The following is a 20,743-nucleotide window of genomic DNA, read 5'->3' on the forward strand; positions in this document are numbered from 1 at the left end:
GTCATCTTCATTCTCAAACGGATGCCACCTAACTTTTCTTAAGCCTCTCTGCAGGTATAAGCTTCATTTGATGACTAGAACATAGATGTACAGGAACAATGGGAATCCTCAGGGATATGATGTTAGATAGGTGGATTTGTAGGGGGACTTTAGAGGTATTAGTAAGTAGAAGTGAAAAAACTGAGCAGTACTAACGATTCTAGAGATGAGCCCATTTGCTGAGGGAGGGATATGAGATGGTTTTTTTGGATTTCCCTCCAGTTTTCTCTTTAATACCCTGCTAAAAGTCTAATAAGAGAAAGAAAACAGCCAGTCAGTGCAAGTGAAGCTAAACACCAGGTTTCCTGTTATTCCCAGATCACTCCTGGTTGGGAGGGTGTTGGCCCTTATGCACAAGAGGGTGTAAGACTGCTCCCCTCCAGGCACCTGCCCTCTGCCCCTGGCCCCATACTTTCTCTCAGTCTTGCTGTCTCCCCTCTCCCCTTCATATAATGAATACTAACCACAGGATCCAGAGGAAGCTTCACAGGGATTTTCCAGTAACATCTCCTCTGTGTCCCAGGTATCCAGTTTTTTTTCCCCCCTGGGTTCTGAGGTTATAGAAATGAAAAATGGATTTCAATTTTAGACCGAGATTTAGGGGTAGTTTCTGACATCTCAAAAAACACTTCCTCTGCTCTTCTACAAGATTTCTCCCACTCAACTCTCATCCTCGCCCCTCATCCCCAGAGCAGTGCCTCTCTCCTCCTTAATGGGTCTGGCCAAGTCTAGGCCCCTCCATATAGGTATAACAACCCAAGGCTCTGGGGTGGCTTGAAGGGCTAGATACTTTGGAGAGCAGAGGCAACATAATATTGACATTTGACCATCATTGAAAATGGGGTCCCAAGTGGCCATTAACAACAATGGGCCTAACAGACACATGAAAAGATGCTCAACGTCACTCCTCATCAGGGAAATACAAATCAAAACCACACTGAGATACCACCTCACGCCAGTCAGAGTGGCTGAAATGAACAAATCAGGAGACTATAGATGCTGGAGAGGATGTGGAGAAACGGGAACCCTCTTGCACTGTTGGTGGGAATGCAAACTGGTGCAGCCACTCTGGAAAACAGTGTGGAGGTTCCTCAAACAATTAAAAATAGATTTACCCTATGACCCAGCAATAGCACTGCTAGGAATTTACCCAAGTGATACAGGAGTGCTGATGCATAGGGGCACTTGTACCCCAGTGTTTATAGCAGCACTTTCAACAATAGCCAAATTATGGAAAGAGCCTAAATGTCCATCAACTGATGAATGGATAAAGAAATTGTGGTTTATATACACAATGGAATACTACGTGGCAATGAGAAAAAATGAAATATGGCCTTTTGTAGCAACATGGATGGAACTGGAGAGTGTGATGCTAAGTGAAATAAGCCATACAGAGAAAGACAGATACCATATGGTTTCACTCTTATGTGGATCCTGAGAAACATAACAGAAACCCATGGGGGAGGGGAAGGAAAAAAAAAAAAAAAAAAAAAAAAAAAAAAAAAAAAAAAAGAGGTTAGAGTGGGAGAGAGCCAAAACATAAGAGACTGTTAAAAACTGAGAACAAACTGAGGGTTGATGGGGGGTGGGAGGGAGGGCAGGGTGGGTGATGGGTATTGAGGAGGGCACCTTTTGGGATGAGCACTGGGTGTTGTATGGAAACCAATTTGACAGTAAATTTCATATATTAAAAAATAAAAAAAAATAAAAAAAAAAAAAAAGAAGATGTGGTTTATATACACAATGGAATACTACTTGGCAATGAGAAAGAATGAAATCTGGCCATTTGTAGCAACATAGATGGAACTGGAGGGTATTATGCTAAGTGAAATAAGTCAGGCAGAGGAAGACAGATACCATATGTTTTCACTCATAAATGGATCCTGAGAGACTTAACAGAAGACCATGGGGGAGGGGAAGGGGGAAGAAAAGTTACAGAGAGGGAGGGAGACAAACCATAAGAGACTCTTAAATACTAAGAACAAACTGAGGGTTGATGGGGGGTGGGGGAGAGGGGAAAGTGGGTAATGGGCATTGAGGAGGGCACCTGTTGGGATGAGCACTGGGTGTTGTATGGAAACCAATTTGACAATAAATTATATTTAATATAAAAAAAAACCTCTTGTGATTCAGGCAACAACATGGATGACTCTTAAGTACATTGTTCTGAATAAAATAAGCAGACCCCCCCCCAAAAAAACCCAACAATGGGCCTTCAAGGCCTCATAGCTTTTTTTTAATGCCTTTATTGTATTGGGAGACATTGTAAATGCTTATTATAAAACCTGGAATTTCCAAAAAAGCAAAAATCCAAAGAAAGTCACCTAGGCCTTTTACTTCTCAAAATCACCTAGTATTTTACCCCTAGAGAAAACCACTGCTGATGTTTTGGTGATTTCCCTCCAGATATTCTGTGCATGTATACACATCATTCTAAACATGCTAGACTCTGATTTACCATATTCTCTAACAAAATTTCAGGTTGTGGAAAACTTTCCATGTCAGTAAATATAAGTCAACATTATCCCTTTTAATGTCTACATCATATTCCATTGTATGAATGCACCATACTTTATTTAGCCATTCCCTATTGTTAGCCCTTTGCTTGTTTTCAACTTTTAGCTATTGTACACACTGTTGGGTTTCCACATTTTTAAAGTTCTTAATATGTATATATACATATTGAGAGAGGGAGAGCAGAAGAGAGACAGACAACCAAACTACTCACCATAAAGTAGTGAGTAGTACATAAATGTTGTACTAATTTGTACTTACACCACTGGAAGTCATAACCTTTAAGATAACCTGATAGCTGTGCAAACAAAAATCTAGTGTCAGCCAGTGCTGGAGTGCTGGGGCATCATACTGGGCTACCAGATGATGGTCCCCAAACACTCTCCCTGTACTTCATTAACTTCTTCTAACTACTAACCATAGTATGAGAAAAGAGCTTCAGACTCAAAATAGGAATATTCTTGTATAAATCATGAGAGAAGGCCTATATATCTTTCCTGACTAACCACTGGTCCAGCATTACCTTTAAAAGGATCATCTTCAATGCGTGGAGCTGGGGCTGCAAGTCATCACTTTGATTGTCACAAAGCTCAGTAGTGTTCCAAGTTCTGTTTCCCCCAGAACATTCACCTTCCTCCATAGGTTCATCTAAAGCAAATGTTACTGGTATGTTCTTTTTAGGCCTTAATCTTAAACCTTCTTTCTGTACAACAAGAAAATGGAGAAAAAAGTCAGTTGGTTCTCTGATAGTTCAGAGTGATTGGTCCCTTGGACAGTAACATTTAAAGAGCCATTTACCTGTAGGATTGGCTTTAGGGGCCTAGCTTCCATCGAGCATTGTCCTAGATGCTGTCTTTTTTCTTTTGACATTCCCATCCTGGTAGTGTGGCTGGGGAAGACAGGAGAGAAAAAGCAATAGTGCAAACAGACACACTTCAAGCTCCTTAATTGAATGCAGCTAGTTCCCCATCCCTGTCATATGCCTTTGGACATTGAAAGGAGGAAAGGACAGAGCAAGAGGACATTTAGATCTTTTATTCCTCAAAACCTTAATCAACTCCTGTTTTCTTTTTTTCCTTTGTGTTCTTCTTTTCCATATTCCTGTTCTCTCTCATCTTTTCTTATTATCAGGAGGATCAGATAACTGAAAGCAAAGAATGTGGGGTGGCTCCAAGACTTTCAGCCATAGAAGGTTTCCAATAAATTTCTTAAGTGGTTCCTGCTCCTTTTTTCCTCTGTGTGGCCCAACCAAACAACAGAAACCCTGTTTTGGAGAAGCTCTAATCCTAATAGGCTGGCTTTACCTTTATACAACTCATCCCACTAACATGACCACTCAAGTTGTGCTGAAGGGAGGGTATACCTCACAGTGTTGGAATGTTTGTGGTCATTGCCCTAGCCACATTTGGGCCAGTGGATCTTGAGACATTGCTCAGCACTGCACAGAATCCAAACACTACCCAGAAGTTCCTGCATATGTTGAATATGGACTCCTGCATCTGTTCTTATCAGTACACCTAATAGAGGCAGCTCAGTACCTGTCTGATGAGGGTCTTTCCCCAGAGCTTCTGGTGCCCTTGGAGGTTGGGATGCTTGAGGGGAGTGGCTGTCGGCGAGTACACAGCTCTTCATATTTATCCCCAATGACAGCTAATAGCCAGCGCAGCCCTTCAATTATGGGCTGATGGTTCCTTCTTTGGAGGTTTTTGATGATTGAACAGGGTTCCTATGATAAAAAAGAGAAGAGAAGGCTGTAACCCAGGAGCCTGGGACCCCAGAGGCCCAAAGTCTTAATTATTATCAACCAAGAACAGAGGTACACTTAAGCTCTGCTCTGTCTAGAGAGGCTCTAAGACTTCCTAGGAGAGACTTAGCACTCACTCCTGAGAAAGTAAATGAAAGACAAATGTTAAGGTCTTTTAATAAGTTGTGGTGTAATGTCCTGGATGTCTGACCTTGGGCAAGTCACTCATAATCTCTGAGCCTTAGCCTCTTTATACATAAAATGAGAATACTGAAACTTCTAACTGTAAAGAGCTATTTTGAAGTCCTAATGAGAAAACAGATGTGAAGGTGTTATAAGAATGTGTTATTTACTGTCAGTGTCGAGTCAAAAATCATCACTGTAGATGTTGCCTGTGGGGGAGGCTTTGCCTGAGACCTGGCATATGTGGCTGATTATGGAATGGGCCCAGGGATGCATCAACTGGGCTCAAGAGGGTAAAGGAGGGGATTAAGGGGGTGGGTAGATACTTACCACTCAGCACAGTGACTTGTTATCATTCACTAGCCTTTCTAGGAATAGATATTCAATAATATCACAGGGTAGGAGGGCATCCTTCTTGTCCTGTTTGTTTGCCATGCTAGAGCAGGGCATAGGAGAGAAGGAGGAAACAGAAGAGGAAGAGTGTAACAGAAATAGAGTCCAAGGGCAAGCAAAGAAGGGAAAGAGGAGGAGAACCAATTCTAGTACAACTACTACATATCCAGGAACTAGCTTCAAAGACATAACCAATGAGATGAGTCAGAAATTTTTCCAGCCAACTCTCAGTGGAGGAAAGAAGAGCACAAATAATTTTAATTCAAGAGAATTCCCAGGCTTCATCTCTCACTTCCTCTACACTATGCCACAAAACTTTAATTAGAATTGCTAACCAGGATATGAACAGATTTAGAGTTTTTACACACTCTCCCAACCTTTGTTCATGCTTGAGTTGGGGGTGCTAATGAGGAATGAAAAAGGCAAAAATAGAGTGGGGGAGGAGTGAGGATTGATGGGCCACCTGAATTATCACCTTGGAATGAGTGCTAGTTACATAACTCTTGGGTAGTTAGCCAAAGGAGGAGTCCATTGGCATCAATTATACAAAATAAGGATTGTTTTCTGCCATCTTCTCAGGGCTAGAAACTGAAGCCAGAAAAGAAAAAAAATCAGGAAGGCAGTCTTCCAGAAGAGTTGAGGGAAGGGGGTGGAAGATCCAGATATTACTCTCCATTTCACTTTGATGCTTGCCTTCAGAATTACCTTTCTTTTTAATTTTTTAAATTTTTTTTAACGTTTATTCATTTTTTGAGACAGAGAGAGACAGAGCATGAACGGGGGAGGGTCAGAGAGAGGGAGACACAGAATCTGAAACAGGCTCCAGGCTCTGAGCTGTCAGCATGGAGCCCGACGTGGGGCTCGAAATCACAGACTGTGAGCTGAAGTCGGCTGCTCAACCGACTGAGCCACACAGGCGCCCCCAGAATTACCTTTCTATAGGTAGGTAACATGTTCCCCCAGGGAAATATGTGATAGAAACTGGCTCTTAAAAACAGCCCCCAGAGGACTGGCCCACTTCCCTTCACTGAGCCCAAGGGAGGAGAAGGTCAAGCTGGGTATGACAAAGGGACCACCCTTCCTCCATCTACTCTTCTGGAGGTACAAAATGGGAAGGGGAAATTGGTCACAAAAGCAGTCTTACAGTAGGATAGGTTTCCCTGCCACTCTTTTATCAGACAGCAGACGCGTTAAGATGATCTTCACTTCCTGCATGCGTCCCAAGTCACTGGAATCCAGGACAAAAACAAGTCCGTGTGCCTGTGCATAGTAGTTCGGCCAGGTTTCTTGGCCCTTCATGTCTCCACTCAAGTCATAGATGGAAACTTCATACTCATGCAGTAGGAGTGTAGTCAATTCAGATTTCATGCAATTGTTCATCCTACTTGGAAGTACTATGCATAGGGGAAGAGAGGAGAAGCAACCACAAAGCAGAGGAATAGAGTTAGATGTGAGAATTTGTTAAGCAGTGATTTGAAGCTTGACCAGAGCCTTCCCTGAGGAATCCCACTGAGGCATCCTGCCATCCTGCTCACACTCACGGATTCATCTTCCTAAACCAGCACTTGGTCATGCTACCCTTTCCTGGCTCAGTAACCTTTGGTGAGTGCCCACTGCTCCCAGGATAGAATACACACTCCTTTGCCACCTAACCTCCCAGACCTGACTGGTGTCCACAGTGCTCCTGGTACACACCCAGTTTCTTCCTCTTTCTGCTCCTTGGCTCATGTTCTACCCACCCCGGCCATTCCACAAGAATGTCATGCTTTGTCTTGTTCTGGGCCTTCAGAAGATGCTATCCCACTGCTTAGAACACTCTTCCATTACTCTTTATTTGGTTAATGCCTTAAAAAAAATATATCAATTTACAGGCACCTGGGTGGCTCAGTTAATTAAGCCTCCGACATTGGCTCAGGTCATGATCTCCCAGTTCATGGGTTCGAACCCTGCATCAGGCTCTGTGCTGACAGCTCAGAGCCTGGAGCCTGCTTCATATTCTGTGTCTCCCTCTCTCTCTGCCCTTCCCCCACTCATGCTGTGTCTCTCTGTCAAAAAATAAACATTAAATAACTTTTTATAAATAAATAAATAAATAAATAAATAAATAATAAAATATCAGTTGAGGGACACCTAGGTGGTTCAGTTGGTTATGCATCTGACTTGAGCTCAGGTCATCATCTGACAGTTTATGAGTTCAAGCCCCACATCGAGCTCTCTGCTGTCAGCAGGGATTCTGCTTTGGATCCACTGTCTCCCTCTCTCTCTCTGCCCCTGCCCTGCTTGCGCTCTGTCTCTCTCAAAATAAATAAATAAACCTAGTTTTTTTTTTCCTTTTATATCAATTTAGATCTTGTTTTCTCTAGAAAGTTTTCCCTAGCTCACACCACCATCCCCTAGTCTAGACAGGTGTCTTTCTTCTGCGCTTAACCACTCTCACAGCACATATTAGTGTTAGAAATGTTATGATTTTGTTATATGAGTTATAAACTACAACAGGACAGGAACGCTTTCAGTTTCATTCACTATTATACTCATGATGCTGAGCACAGAAGGTGGCATACAGCTAGCACAAATGAATATTTGTTCAATGGATTTTGATGAATGAATGAATGAATGAGTGAGTGAGTGAATGAACAAGCGGCCCTTCTCTCCCACCCATTCTTCAAGGCCCAGCTCAAGTAGCACTTTCTTTAGGAAGCCTCTCTGACCTATCCAGCTCTCACTTCTCTCTTGTTGAGCACGTGGTATATTAAACTTGTTCTTAACCTCATTCTGTGCACGTCCTATGTTCCCAACTAAAATGAGCTCTGTCATGGCGGGGCTCTGCATTACCTTACATACAGTAGGTGTTCAACAAATGTTTATGGTGCCTGTTACTGTGGATACAAGTATGAAGTTCTCTTCCTCATATCTCCTCCAAGAAACCATTCCTAACTCAGATACATTTACCATTTCAAGGCTATTGCCAGAGCATAGTATCCCATAGGGCATTCCATACCTCTTACAGCTCTCATAGAAATGCAGTTCAAAATGACAATCTTTATACACATTCCAGTCTTTTGAACTGACAGTCCTGGCCTAGCTCTCTCCCCACATTAGTACTAAAGTGATTTTATAGATTCTATACACTCATACCTGGAAGTTCTAACACCAACATTGGTAGCTTATTTATATATAACCTTAGACCTGCCTGTGACATTTTTCCATGGGATTGCAAGAATGAGTCATTTAGCTGAGAAGTTAGTAAGATGCTTTCAGATCTTTGGAAATGTACGATTACACACATATTTACATGTATGTGTGTATGTGTGTGTGTGTATTATTATCATTACATTTTAATGTGATCTTATAATTCCTGTTTTCATGTCAGTCAATCATCTTTTTTTTTAAGTTTATTTATTTTTGACAGAGAGAGAGAGAGAGAGAGCGAGTGAGCACGAGTGGGGGAGGGGCAGAGAGAGGGAGACACAGAATCTGAAGGAGGTTCCAGGCTCCGAGCTGTCAGCACAGAGCCCAACGTGGGGCTCAAACTCATGGACCGCAAGATCATGACCTGAGCCAAAGTCGGATGCTCAACCAACTGAGCCACCCAAGTGCCCCTCACCTTTTTAATTATAGTTTTCAGTTAACATAGTTTTCAGTTACAACTTTGGTGTGATATTTGCTATGTCTGTATTAGACTACTTAAAAATAATGAGTGAAACTAAAGGTAATTTTCAAATCTTGTTTCCTGCATCCAAGCAAGCTTTATATTATTTTTTCTCTGTCAGAGCAAATCATTTCCCCTAGATTTTTTTTACTTTTACTTGAAAACTTACCAGTTCCTTCAGTAATGCAATGTATTGTTGGTGAACCTTAGAAGCCATGAGAAGTTGTTCCCTGATACTTTACATTTCTCTTATTTTCTCTATTAATTTATAAACTCCCTGAATACAAGTACTGAGTGTAATTCATCTCTGTATCCCTAGAAGAGTATTTCATAAAGGATTGTCTTGGGACTGTCTGCTTCAGAGTTACATGGGGGTGATTGTTAAGTTCTACTTTATACCAAATGAATCAGAACCTCTGTGTTTGGGACACTGGCATTTGTATGTTTAACAAACTCCTTTAGTTAAGAAAATCCCCAGGTGATTTTTCTGCACTTCAAAGCTTGAGACCCACTGCCCTAGAAAGCAGTGAAACTCATGCCTGTTGTGTCTCAGCATCATCTGGTGCACTTGTTAAGATTTTGAATCTGTGGGTCTACCCAGACCAAAATAACTGAACCTCCAGGCACCTGGATCAGTAGGTATGAAATCTCTCCAGGTACTTCTGAATTTTGGCTCTCAGTACTCACTATGCTCCATGATCACCTGTGGAGCTTTTAAAACCTAAGACGCTAGGCCTCATTCTTTGAAGGTTTGATGCCATAGATCTGGGGTGGGGTTTAAGCATCCTTTTTTTTTTTTTAAAAGCTCCCCAGGTGCCTGCATGTATAGCCGATTTGAGAGGCACTGCTCTAAATGCCCTCATCTAGGGCATCTGCTTATGCTCACGTTGGGGGTTTCTTGCCCCACGTGACTATGCCAGACAAAAAAGTTATAGTGAATGGTATCCTTGATAATAATGGCTTATGTCCCAAAATATTTTATAGCTGGAATCATCAAATGTTCACACAAGTTATGACTTGTAGAATGGAATTTCTTTCCTAGGCTGTTGTCTGTTCTTAACAATCATAAACATTTGCAGGAGCAGGTGAGGTGATCTATTGCAATTTGGGTACAGAGCAACCTACTAGATTGACTCTGGTTGTCCTGCATGGACAGAGATGGTCTGAGACATTCTTCACAATGTGAAATCAGTAGCACTTTGCTTCTTGACCATTAAAAACTATTCTTTGAATGAAGTTACAACCATAAGCCTATTGGTTTATGAATCAGCCCCTAAGTTAGTCACCAGCCACAAGGCAAGTTATACAGTAACGCATTAAATAGACTACAGGCTTTTTCCTCTAGGAATTAGAACGAAAAGCAGGTACTATTCTCACAGACAAAATAGTACATGGCTAATTGCAGATGAATGCTTCCCAAAGCTGGCTGGCCATCAGAAACACCTGGGGAGTTTTTAAAAAATAGATTCCAGGCCTCACCCAGAGTGGATGGGAATCTAGGGGTGGGGCTGAGTTGGGGCTCTGAAAATTACCCCCACTTTTATCAGTAATCTTGTGATTTATCTTGGCTCCTTGATTTTCCTGCTACTGTTTACCTTTTTTTTTTTTTTTTTTTTTTTTTTCATTTTTCTGCCTATCAGAAAGTTGGGAGAGACAGGGAATCCATTTTGCTGCCTACTAGGGGAAAGGATGGGGAATGGAGAAGTTGTAAAGAGGCAATATGTTGCCTGAGGAGAATGGTGGAATGGGGGAGAACATTCATTCCACAAATACTTTTTGAGTGCCTGCCTGACGGTACTAAAAGTACAGACTAAAGATACAGAGCTGAAAAGATCCATTACTTCTCAAGGGGCTCACAGTCTAGGGGATGGACTTGCTGTTGTACAGTGATGTGTCTTAAGTGCATGATAGAGGGAGGCACAGAATAGGGTGGGATCTAGGAAGGAGGTGCTGAGCATTAGGGGTAGCCCAGGTCACACTGGGGTCAAGCTTAAGCTTGTGACTCAGGGCATTTGATTAAGCAGTTAGGTATTGGAGCGAATGAAATGCTAGGTAATGAGATAGCATGTACAGAGTGTGTGCATGTGAAATAGAATGGTATGATCACAGAAGAATAGCAAATAATTTGTTTTGGCTCTATCAGGGAGCATATGCAGAGAGCATGGGAAATGAAATTGGAGGAGAAGTCAGGGGCCAAATCGTGGAGGACCTTGTATACTGCTAACGAATTTAAGTTTTGTTTTGATAACATTGGAGAGGAATTGAATGGTTTTGAATAAGGAAGCTCCATGATCAGGGTTTTGCATTAGGTCTTTCAGGCAACCATGTGGATTGAATCCTGGGGGTGGAGGACAACTAGAGATGGAAAAATCAGCTAGCAGGCAGTTACTGTGGTTCAAGGAAATTGATGCAGACTTCAAGTAGACAAGTAGTAGAGGAGTCAAGTTAGCCCTTTCCTGTATCTTGCTGAGAGCCCAGGTTATATAAAGTTCAGCCACATCATCATGCCCCTTCTTTTATTTAATAAACATTAATGGAGGGCATCCTATGCTGGGATCCCTGATTGACTGGTTAGCAGTTAGATGGGTCTTCACAACTAGAATAGTAGCTTCCTGAAATTCTGTGTAACTTCTTCTTGAAGTGTCAGGGTATTAAACTGGAGATCTGGTATTAAAGTTGCATGTCTCTGAACTGACAACATTTCTCAAGCTCCAACCCTCTATATTAACTGTCACAAAGAGTTTCATGTTATTAAACTTCTTCATCGTCCCACACTTGTCTCTCTTATCTAGACCAAATTCTACTTTAATTGAGTTCTGAAACTAGACACTGTTTCAAACATGCTATCCTTCTTAATTGACTGTAGTACTTAACATAGTTTGAGCTCATTCACACTACACTATGAGAGGAGCTTCAATTAGGATATCTTATAAAGGGAGAGGTGACAGACATTACATAAACAGGCTGATAATACCCAATGAGAGGAGTGTGTGTGTGGGAAGTGTTTATCTTCAAAAGAGCAAAAGAAGGAACCTGAGGGCCATGGAATACAGCTGGGAGGGAATGGTTATTTCATTGGTCTCTGAGGCCCATGGGAGACCTAAACTAGTATCTAATGCTCTTAATTCCTTACGTCTTTGGAAAGCCTCCACAAGAACGGTTTTGCCTGAGTTGTCTAATCCAACGATAATGATGGTCACATTCCTAAAAATGGAAAAGAAAAATGAGCCAAGGCCTTAAAAAGCACTGTTCATTCTCAGGAGAAACAAGGAATTCTACTATTCCTTGATTGACTGAGGCTCTGCCTGTTGTAGTCCCGATGCATGTACCATAAAAAGCACACCCAAGGTGGTATAAAGTGGTATGGGAACCCCTTCCCAAAACCTCTAAGGATACTTTTCTTCCCTGATTTACTTGCCTTGTAGAATTGGCCATCCTCCCCCAAACTTGTCTCCAGTCTTGCAGATGTTGCTTAATCACATTCCTTCATAATATATGTCATGAAGATTTGTCCCCTGAGGGACTGTGGGCAGATATGTTGGAGGAAATGGTGGAATAGGTCTAGAGAAATAACTGCAAAATTACCTTTGTGTCTCTTCAGCTGTCTTTAGCTGAGACCAGCAGGATGTCAATAGCCGGAACATGATTCAGCTTGGTTCTTTAATATTAAGTGAAACAAGTAAATGAAAAATAAGCCCCATTATTAGCACTGAACCTAAGTCAGCTTATGAGTACACAGGTGCTGATAAATGACAGAAGTCCATAACTTCATTCTATCCAATCTTGTCTATAAATGTCATAGAGGGAGAAACTGGTTATTCTCAACTCCACTGATAGGTACCTGCAAAGTGGGGGATTTCTTATTAAAGCAACCCACCATGGGCATGATAACATCAGGTGTGGCCTATTTCTTCAGTCATAGTTCATGTCTGTTAGGAATATCTTCATTCAATCCTGGATGGGGACAGGGTATGCACTAATGCCTTGGAAAAGAATCACATTAGATTTCAAGTAGGACCTATTGGGAGACCTAGTCTAAGTAACAACAGTACATTGGGCTTGGTTCTCTTATTGTTTCTGCTTCAAAAATGTGGGTGTTGGTGACCCAGTCTCATAGATTTCATACAATTTCTAGTGCTTTAAGAGACCTTGGAGATCGGGACACCTGGGTGGCTCAGTCGGTTAAGTGACCAACACTTGATTCGGCTCAGGACATGATCTCATAGTCGTAGGGTCAAGCCCCACATCAGGCTCTGTACTGAGGGTAGAGCCTGCTTGGGATTCCCTCTTTCCCCCTCTCTCTGCCCCTCCCCTGCTCATGTCTCTCTCTCAAAATAAATGAATACGCTGAAAAAAAAGAGAGACTTTAAAGATTACCTAGTCTAATAGATTTCAAACATCAGTCCATGTGCCTCACTCTCAAAGATTCCAGAGAGCTGCATAAGCTCCCCAGGTGATTTCAAAGTGCATCCATATTTGGAAGTCATCGCCTAAGTAAAAAGGGCAATTTAGACAATCACTTCAAGGTTTCTCCATGTTGTAGCATATATTAGTATTTTGTTCCTTTTTGTGGTTGAATAATATTCCATTGTGTGGATATACTACATTTTGTTTATCCATTCATCAGTTGATATTACTTCTACTTTTTGGCTCATAGGAATAATGCTGCTGTAAACATTTGTGTACAAGCTTCTGTATGGGCATATGTTTTCAGCTCTCTTGGGTATATACCTAGGAGTGTAATTACTGAATCATATGATAACTTTATGTTTAACCTTTTGAGGCAGTGCCAGACTGTTTTCCAAAGTGGCTGCAGTATTTTACACTCCCACCAGCACTACGGGAGGGTTCCAATTTCTCCACATCTTCACCAACACTTGTTATCTTTTTGTTTATAGCTATCCTAGAGGGTGTGAAGTGGTATCTAATTGTGGTTTTGATTTACATTTTCATAATCACTAATTACATTGGAGCCTGGAGCTGGGGGAAGTGCTGCTTGGGTTAGCAAATACTTCAGATGGGATTTGCTTAGCTATCTAATGAGCACAGTGCATGTCCAACTTATCAATGGGTAACTCAGCAGGGTTCTGCAGAGTCATTCACTATTTTGGAGAATTGCTATTCCCAAATAGAGACTCACACTTCATGGTATTACTGAGAGTACAATTTATTCCCTAGGAAAATCACTTGCCTCCCCATAAGGACCCCCTGGAGAATGGCTATGGCTTATGCCAAATGAAAGGGAAACCTTATATATGGCCTATGATCAAATCCAGCCTTACTCCTGCTTTGCTTATGAGGCTGATAAGACCTAGAGCCTGAAACGCCAGAGCCTGATTGCCTGGGTTCCATGATAGCTATCTCCCTTTGAGATGAGGCCGGTAGCAGCTTCATGTCTAGTTCCTGATAATTGGCAGAGCTTTCTAGCTTGATCTCAGGCTCTGTGTATTTGCTAGTGCCACCAAGAAAGGTCAAACTGACATCACACAAGTTTTTCCTCAAGGACTCATTCTAAAGAAGGATAAATAAATAGGATAACTGAGGAAGAAAACAATTAGACTAAGGGTTCCCAGTCCTTTCTTTCATTTCCAGTATCTCTCCTATGTATCCTGGGATTAAATCACCTAAATTAAACGTTCAGATCTCTTATCTGTAGAATGGAGATAATGATATATTTTGCTTACCTTGAGGTGGTTAATTATTTATCTGATTACAAGTTGGTTCTTTTTGGATGAAAGACATAAGATGTGTAGAGTAATAGGAAGGTGTATTTAGCTTTATAGCTTTCTTGCCAGATTAATATAGCTCAGTTGCCTGCTTATGAGGGGTAAGGCAATGGCCTAACAATGGCTGTCAAGGTTCTGACATATCTATGGCAACCACTGCCTGGTTCACATCTTCCTATCTTGTATGATTACAGCTTATTACTAAATTAACTTTTAGTCATCATGGGTTTTTTTTTTTAGTTTACAAAGTATTTATATATAGTATACAAAGTATGTATTTATTTTTATGGAACTTAGTATGTGCCAGCACTCATTTAAGCACATTATACATATTAACTCATTTAATCCTCATTACAACATTGACAAAAAGTAGGGGCTATTGTTCCTACTTTTTGGAGATGAGGTTCACAAAGAATTTATTTTCCCAAGGTTACCCAGATAGTAAGTGGTAAATCTAGAATTCACACCCAGATGTTCTGGCTTCAGGGTCTGTATCTTAGGTTAAAGGTCTCCACAGGCTGTGTGAGTGAGATGATCTCAGGTACCAGAGAAACTGCCTCTGCTCTGGGCCTATCTCTTCTGGTCAAACTATATCTTTCTCGTTTTTTTAGTGAAGTTTTTAAAAATAAAACTTCAGGAGAGGGAGTTAAGATGGTGGAAAAGTAGGGGGACCGGGATTTTCCTCGTCCCCCAAACACAGCTGTATTGAGGTCAGATCACTTGAAACACTCAGGAAATTGATCTGATGAGTGGCAGAAGGAGCTCCACAGGTGGGGGGAGGCAGCTTGTCAGGATTGAGGTGCATGTATGTGAGTTGGGAGAGATAAAACGGCATAGGAATGGAGGAGAGGGAACACTTTCTGTGGAGAGACAAAAGGGAGAGAAAGAGGGGTTGTGAAAGGGCGGCATTGAGTTAGCACAAGAGGAAAACCTCTCTGGACCATGGACTGAGAAGCAAGAAATATAGAGAGTGCCAGTTTCTTTTTTGCAAACAGCCTTAGGAGCTAAAACTCAGAGGTTTGGAAGTATGTGACTTTCTCCTGAGCAAAGCTGGGAGCTTAGCTCATGCTTCTGGGGAGTAGGGAGCTAGCCTGGAGTGCATAGCATGGTGTGTAGTGATCTCAGGGGTGCACAGGGAGAGAACAGTCCCCTTCCTGAAGTATGCTTAGGAAAGTGTTAATTGCCTCCCCAAGGACAAAAGATCCTGCAGGTGCCAGCCAAAGGCCTTTTATCAGCAGGAAACAGTGGCTCTACTCTGGAAAAGGGGAAAGGAGCCCCACTGAGCTGGGTCCTTTAAGACTTTGGGTTTTGAATCCCAGCTGAGTGCCTAGAAGGCACGGGAGAACTGTGGAGTGGGGTAAACTGACCGCTCTTGCGGCTCTGTGAGGCCTGCCTGAACAGTGTGGTTTGAGACGCTGTAGTCTCCTCCAGTACAGGGAAGAGAGATTGGGGTGTCGCCATTTTTCTCAGCAACAACATAGTGGGACTTCAGAGAGCAGAACAGTGGCCCCAGGTGGATGCTGGACCCACTTACACAAAACTCCTCCCCTCCATGCCTGGCAACAGCTTATCTACTAGAGCAAGACTGACCCAACACAGCCTGCCTTTCCTCCAGACCAGCACAGCCATGGGTCCCAGGTACCAACAGACAACTGTTTTTTTGTTTGTTTTGTCTTTTCTTTTTTCTTTTCTTTTCTTTTCTTTTCTTTTCTTTTCTTTTCTTTTCTTTCCTTATTCTTTCTACCCTCTTCTTTTTTTATATTTGGAATCAGGCTCATAGTTTCTGATTTGTTTTTGGTCAATTCTTATTATATATATAAATTTTGTTTGTTTGATCAGGCATTTTTATTCTATTCTTTTCCAACCTCTCTCTTTCTTCATATTCTTTATTTTCCACTACCTTTCTGTGGATTTAGCTGTATAGTTTTTTTTTTTTTTTAATTCTGTTTGGTCTTCTTTTCTCCCCTTTCAGTTTTCTCTTATTATGTGATCAGGCTTCCCCCTACGCTTTTCCTTTTTTCCCCAGGGTTACTTCAATAAAAAAATCAAAGCACACCTGGTGGAGGGTCTAAAAACTCCACCACTATAAGCAAGGAGAAGCTCTGCACAGGACTGACCAGTAGGATAACATAGCCAAAATACAACAACAGAGTGTGCACAACATACACCAAAAACACTTCCTGAAGTTCCAGGCCCTGGATAGTGTATGACCCCTTTTAAATATAGTAGTATTCTTAGATGGAGGATACATAACAAGATTTTAAAACGCACAAAAGACAGAAATTGAGCCAAAATGACAAAATGGAGGAATTCTCCCCAAAAGAAAGTTCAAAGAAGAAATCACAGCCAGAGAATTGCTCAAAACAGATATAAACAACATATCTGAACAAGAATTTAGAATAGCATTCATAAGACTAATAGCTAGGCTTGAAAAAAGCCAAGACACCAAAGAAACACTTGCTGCAGAGATTAAAGACCTAAGAACTAGTCATAATGAATTTAAAAAATGCTATAACTGAGATACAAAATAAACTAAATATAGTAACAGTGAGGATGGAAGAAGCAGAGAAGAGAATAGGTGAAATAGAAGATAAAATTATGGAAAATAATGAAGCTGAAAAAAAGAGGGAAATTACTAGATCATGAGGAGACAATTAGAGAACTAATTGATTCTGTGAAATGAAACAATACCTGTATCATAGGAGTCCCAGAAGAAGAAGAGGGAGAGAAAGGGGCAGAAGGTATATTTGACCAAATTATAGCTGAGAACGTCCCTAATCTGGGAAAAGAAACAGGCATCCAAGTCGAAGAGAGACAGAGAACTCCATTCAAAATCAACAAAAACAGGTCAACACCACAACATATCATAGTGAAACTGGCAAAATACAAAGATAAAGAGATAATTCTGAAAGCAGCTAGGGACAAATGGGCCTTAGCCTACAAGGGTAGACACATAAGGGTAGTAGCAGACCTGTCCACTGAAAGTTGGCAGGCCAGAAGGGGGTGGCAGGAAATATTCCATGTGCTGAACAGGACAAATATGCAGCCAAGAATCCTTTACCCAGCAAGGCTGTCATTCAGAATAGAAGGAGAGATAAAGGCTTCCCCAGACAAACAAAAGCTAAGAGAGTTCGTGATCACTAAACCAGCCCTGACAGAGATCCTAAGGGGAGCTCTGTGAGTGGAAAGCTGCAAAGACTACAAAGGATGAGAGAATATCATTACAAGCATGAAATCTATAGACAACACAATGGCACTAAATTCTTATCTTTCAATAATCACTCTGAATGTAAATGGACTAAATGCCCCAATCAAAAGACATAGGGTATCAAAATGGATAAAAAAACATGATCCATCTATATGCTGCCTACAAGAGACTCATTTTAGACCGGAAGACACCTGTAGATTGAAAGTGAGGAGATAGACAACCATCTTTGATGCTACTGGACATCAAAAGAAAACCAGAGTAGCCATACTTATATCAGACAAACTAGATTTGAAACCAAAGACTGTAACAAGAGATGAAGAAGGGCATTATATCATAATTAAGGGGTCTCTCCATCAAGAAGAGCTAATAATTATAAATATTTATGCCCCCAACATGAAAGAACCCAAATATATAAATCAGTCACAAACATAAGCAAGCTTTGGGATAATAATACCATAATTGTAGGAGACTTTAATACTCCACTTACAACAATGGACAGATAATCTGGGCAGAAAATCAATAAGGAAATAACAGTTCTGAATGACACATTGGACCAGATGGAACTAACAGATATATTCAGAACATTTCCTCCTAAAGCAGCAGAATACACATTCTTCTCAAGTGTACATGGAACATTCTCCAAAATAGATAACACGTTGGGTCACAAAACAGCCCTCAACAGGTATAAAAAGATTGAGATCACACCATATATATTTTCAGATCACAATGCTATGAAACTTGAAATCAACCACAAGAAAAAATTTTGAAAGTCCCCAAATACATGGAGGTTAAAGTACATCCTACTAAGGAATGAATGAGTTAAGCATGAAATTAAAGAAGAAGAAATAAAAAATACACGGAAGCAAATGAAAATGAATGCAGCAAAGGCAGTTCTAAGAGGAAAATACATTGCAATTCATCAGGCCCATCCCAAGAAGCAAGAAATGTCCCAAATACACAACCCAACCTTACACCTAAAGGAGCTAGAAAAGGAGCAGCAAATAAAGCCCAAAGCCAGCAGAAGAAGGGAAATAATATAGAGCAGAAATAAATGATATGGAATCCAGAAAAACAGTAGAACATATCAATAAAGTCAAGAGCTGTTTTTTTTTGGAAGTATGAACAAAATTGATAAACCCCTAGTTAGACTTCTCAAAAAGAAAAGAGAGAGGGAGGCACCTGGGTGGCTCAATTGGTTAAGTGGCCAACTCTTGACTTCAGCCCAGGTCATGATCTTGTGGTTCCTGAATTTGAGCCCCACATTGGTCTCTGTGCTGACAGTGTGGAGCCTGCTTCGGATTATCTCTCCCTTTCTTTCTGCCTCTCCCCCACTTACTCTCTAGCTCTGTCTCAAAATAAATAAAAATAAACTTAAAAAAATTCCTTCTTAAAAAAAAAAGAAAGAAAAGAGAGAGGACCCACATAGATAAAAGCATGAATGAAAGAGGAGAGATCAAAACCAACACCACAGAAATAAAAACAATTATAATCTCTTATAATGATGAAAAATTATATGCCAAAAAACTGGGCAATCTGGAAGAAGTGGAAAAATTCCTAGACACTCACACAGTACCAAAACTCAAATGGGAAGAAACAGAAACTTTGAACAGACACATAACCAGCAAAGAAATTGAATCAGTTATCAAAATTCTCCCCCAAAATAAGAGTCCTGGGCCAGATGGCTTCCCAGGGGAATTCTACCAAGCATTTACAAAAGAGTTAATACCTATTCTTCTCAAACTGTTCCAAAAAATAGAAATGGAAGGAAAGCTTCAAAACTCACTTTATGAAGCCATCATTACCTTGATTTCCAAACCAAAGACCCCACTAAAAAGGAGAATTATAGGCTAATATCCCTGATTAACATGGATGCAAAAATTCTCAAAAAGATACTAGCAAATAAAATTCAACAGTACATTAAAAGAATTATTCACCATGATCAAGTGAGATTCATTCCTGGACTGCAGGACTGGTTCAATATTCACAAATCAATCAACGTGGTACATCACATTAACAGAAGAAAGGATAAGAACCATATGATCCTGTCAATAGATGCAGAAAAAGCACTTGAGAAAATACAGCATCCTTTCTTTATAAAAACCCTCAAGAAAGCTGGGATAGAATGAACATACCTTAAAAATATAAAAGCAATATATGCAATGCCCACAGCGAATATCATCCTCAATGCAGAAAAGCTGAGAGCTTTCCCCCTGAGGTCAGGAACAAGACAGGGATGTCCACTCTCATCACTGTTGTTCAACATAGTGTTGGAATCCTATCCTCAGGAATCAGACAACAAAATGAAATAAAAGGCATCTAAATTGGGAAAGAAGTCAAAATTTCACTCTTTGCAGATGACATGATACTCTACATGGAAAACCTGAAAGACTCCACCAAAAACTGGTAGAGCTGATACATGACTTTAGCAAAGTTGCAGGATATGAAATCAATGTACAGAAGTTGGTTGCATTTCTTTACACCAGTGATGAAGCGACAGAAAGAGAGATCAAGGAATTTATCCCATTTATAATTGCACCAAAACCCATAAAATACCTAGGAATAAACCTAACCAAAGAGGTAAAAATCTGTACACTGATAACTATAGAATTCTTATGAAAGAATTTGAAGAAGACACAAAGAAATCTCAAGGATTGGAAGAACAAATGTTACAATGTAGATACTACCCAAAGCAATCCCTATCAAAATAACGCCAGCATTCTTCACAGAGATAGAACAGTCCTAAAATTTGTATGGAACCAAAAAGACCTCGAATAGCCAAAGTAAGTAATGTTGAAAAAGAAAACCAAAACTGGAGGCATCACAATCCTGGACTTTAACCCGTATTACAAAGCTGTAATCAAAGAGTATGGTATTGGCACAAAAGCAGACACATAGACCAATGGAAGAGAATAGAGAACCCAGAAATGGACGAACAAATATATGGCTAACTAATCTTCAACAAAGCAGGAAAGAGTATCCAATGGAAAAAAGACAATCTCTTTAGCAAATGGTGCTGGGAGAACTGGACAGCAACATGCTGAATAATGAAACTGGACCACTTTCTTACACCATATCAAAAAATAAATTCAAAATGGATGAAAGGCCTAAATGTGAGACAGAAAACCATCAAAATCCTATAGGAGGAAAGATGCAGAAATCTCTTTGACCTCTGCTACAGCAATTTCTCACTTGACATGTTTCTAGTGGCAAGGGAAATAAAAGCAAAATGAACTATTGGGATCCCATCAAGATAAAAAGCTTCTGCACAGCAAAGGAAACAACAAAAC

The 20,743-nt window shown here is 40.7% G+C and overlaps 1 protein-coding gene across 1 annotated transcript; it reads right to left on the bottom strand.

The window, feature by feature from the left end:
• On the bottom strand, positions 1–12,166 carry ARL13A (ARF like GTPase 13A). Its single transcript, XM_081792608.1, has 8 exons — positions 12,108–12,166; positions 11,656–11,726; positions 6,080–6,267; positions 4,092–4,279; positions 3,352–3,442; positions 3,077–3,256; positions 504–590; positions 1–288 (listed from the first exon to the last, which is right to left on the bottom strand). The coding sequence occupies exons 1-8, from the start codon at positions 12,164–12,166 to the stop codon at positions 109–111; spliced, it is 1,044 nt and encodes a 347-aa protein (XP_081648734.1). The 3' UTR covers positions 1–108.
• Between the last annotated feature and the right edge of the window lie 8,577 nt (positions 12,167–20,743).

The sequence above is a fragment of the Panthera onca genome, chromosome X, assembly GCF_046562875.1.
Source record: "Panthera onca isolate mPanOnc1 chromosome X, mPanOnc1 haplotype 2, whole genome shotgun sequence".
In the NCBI taxonomy this organism is placed as follows: domain Eukaryota; kingdom Metazoa; phylum Chordata; class Mammalia; order Carnivora; family Felidae; genus Panthera; species Panthera onca.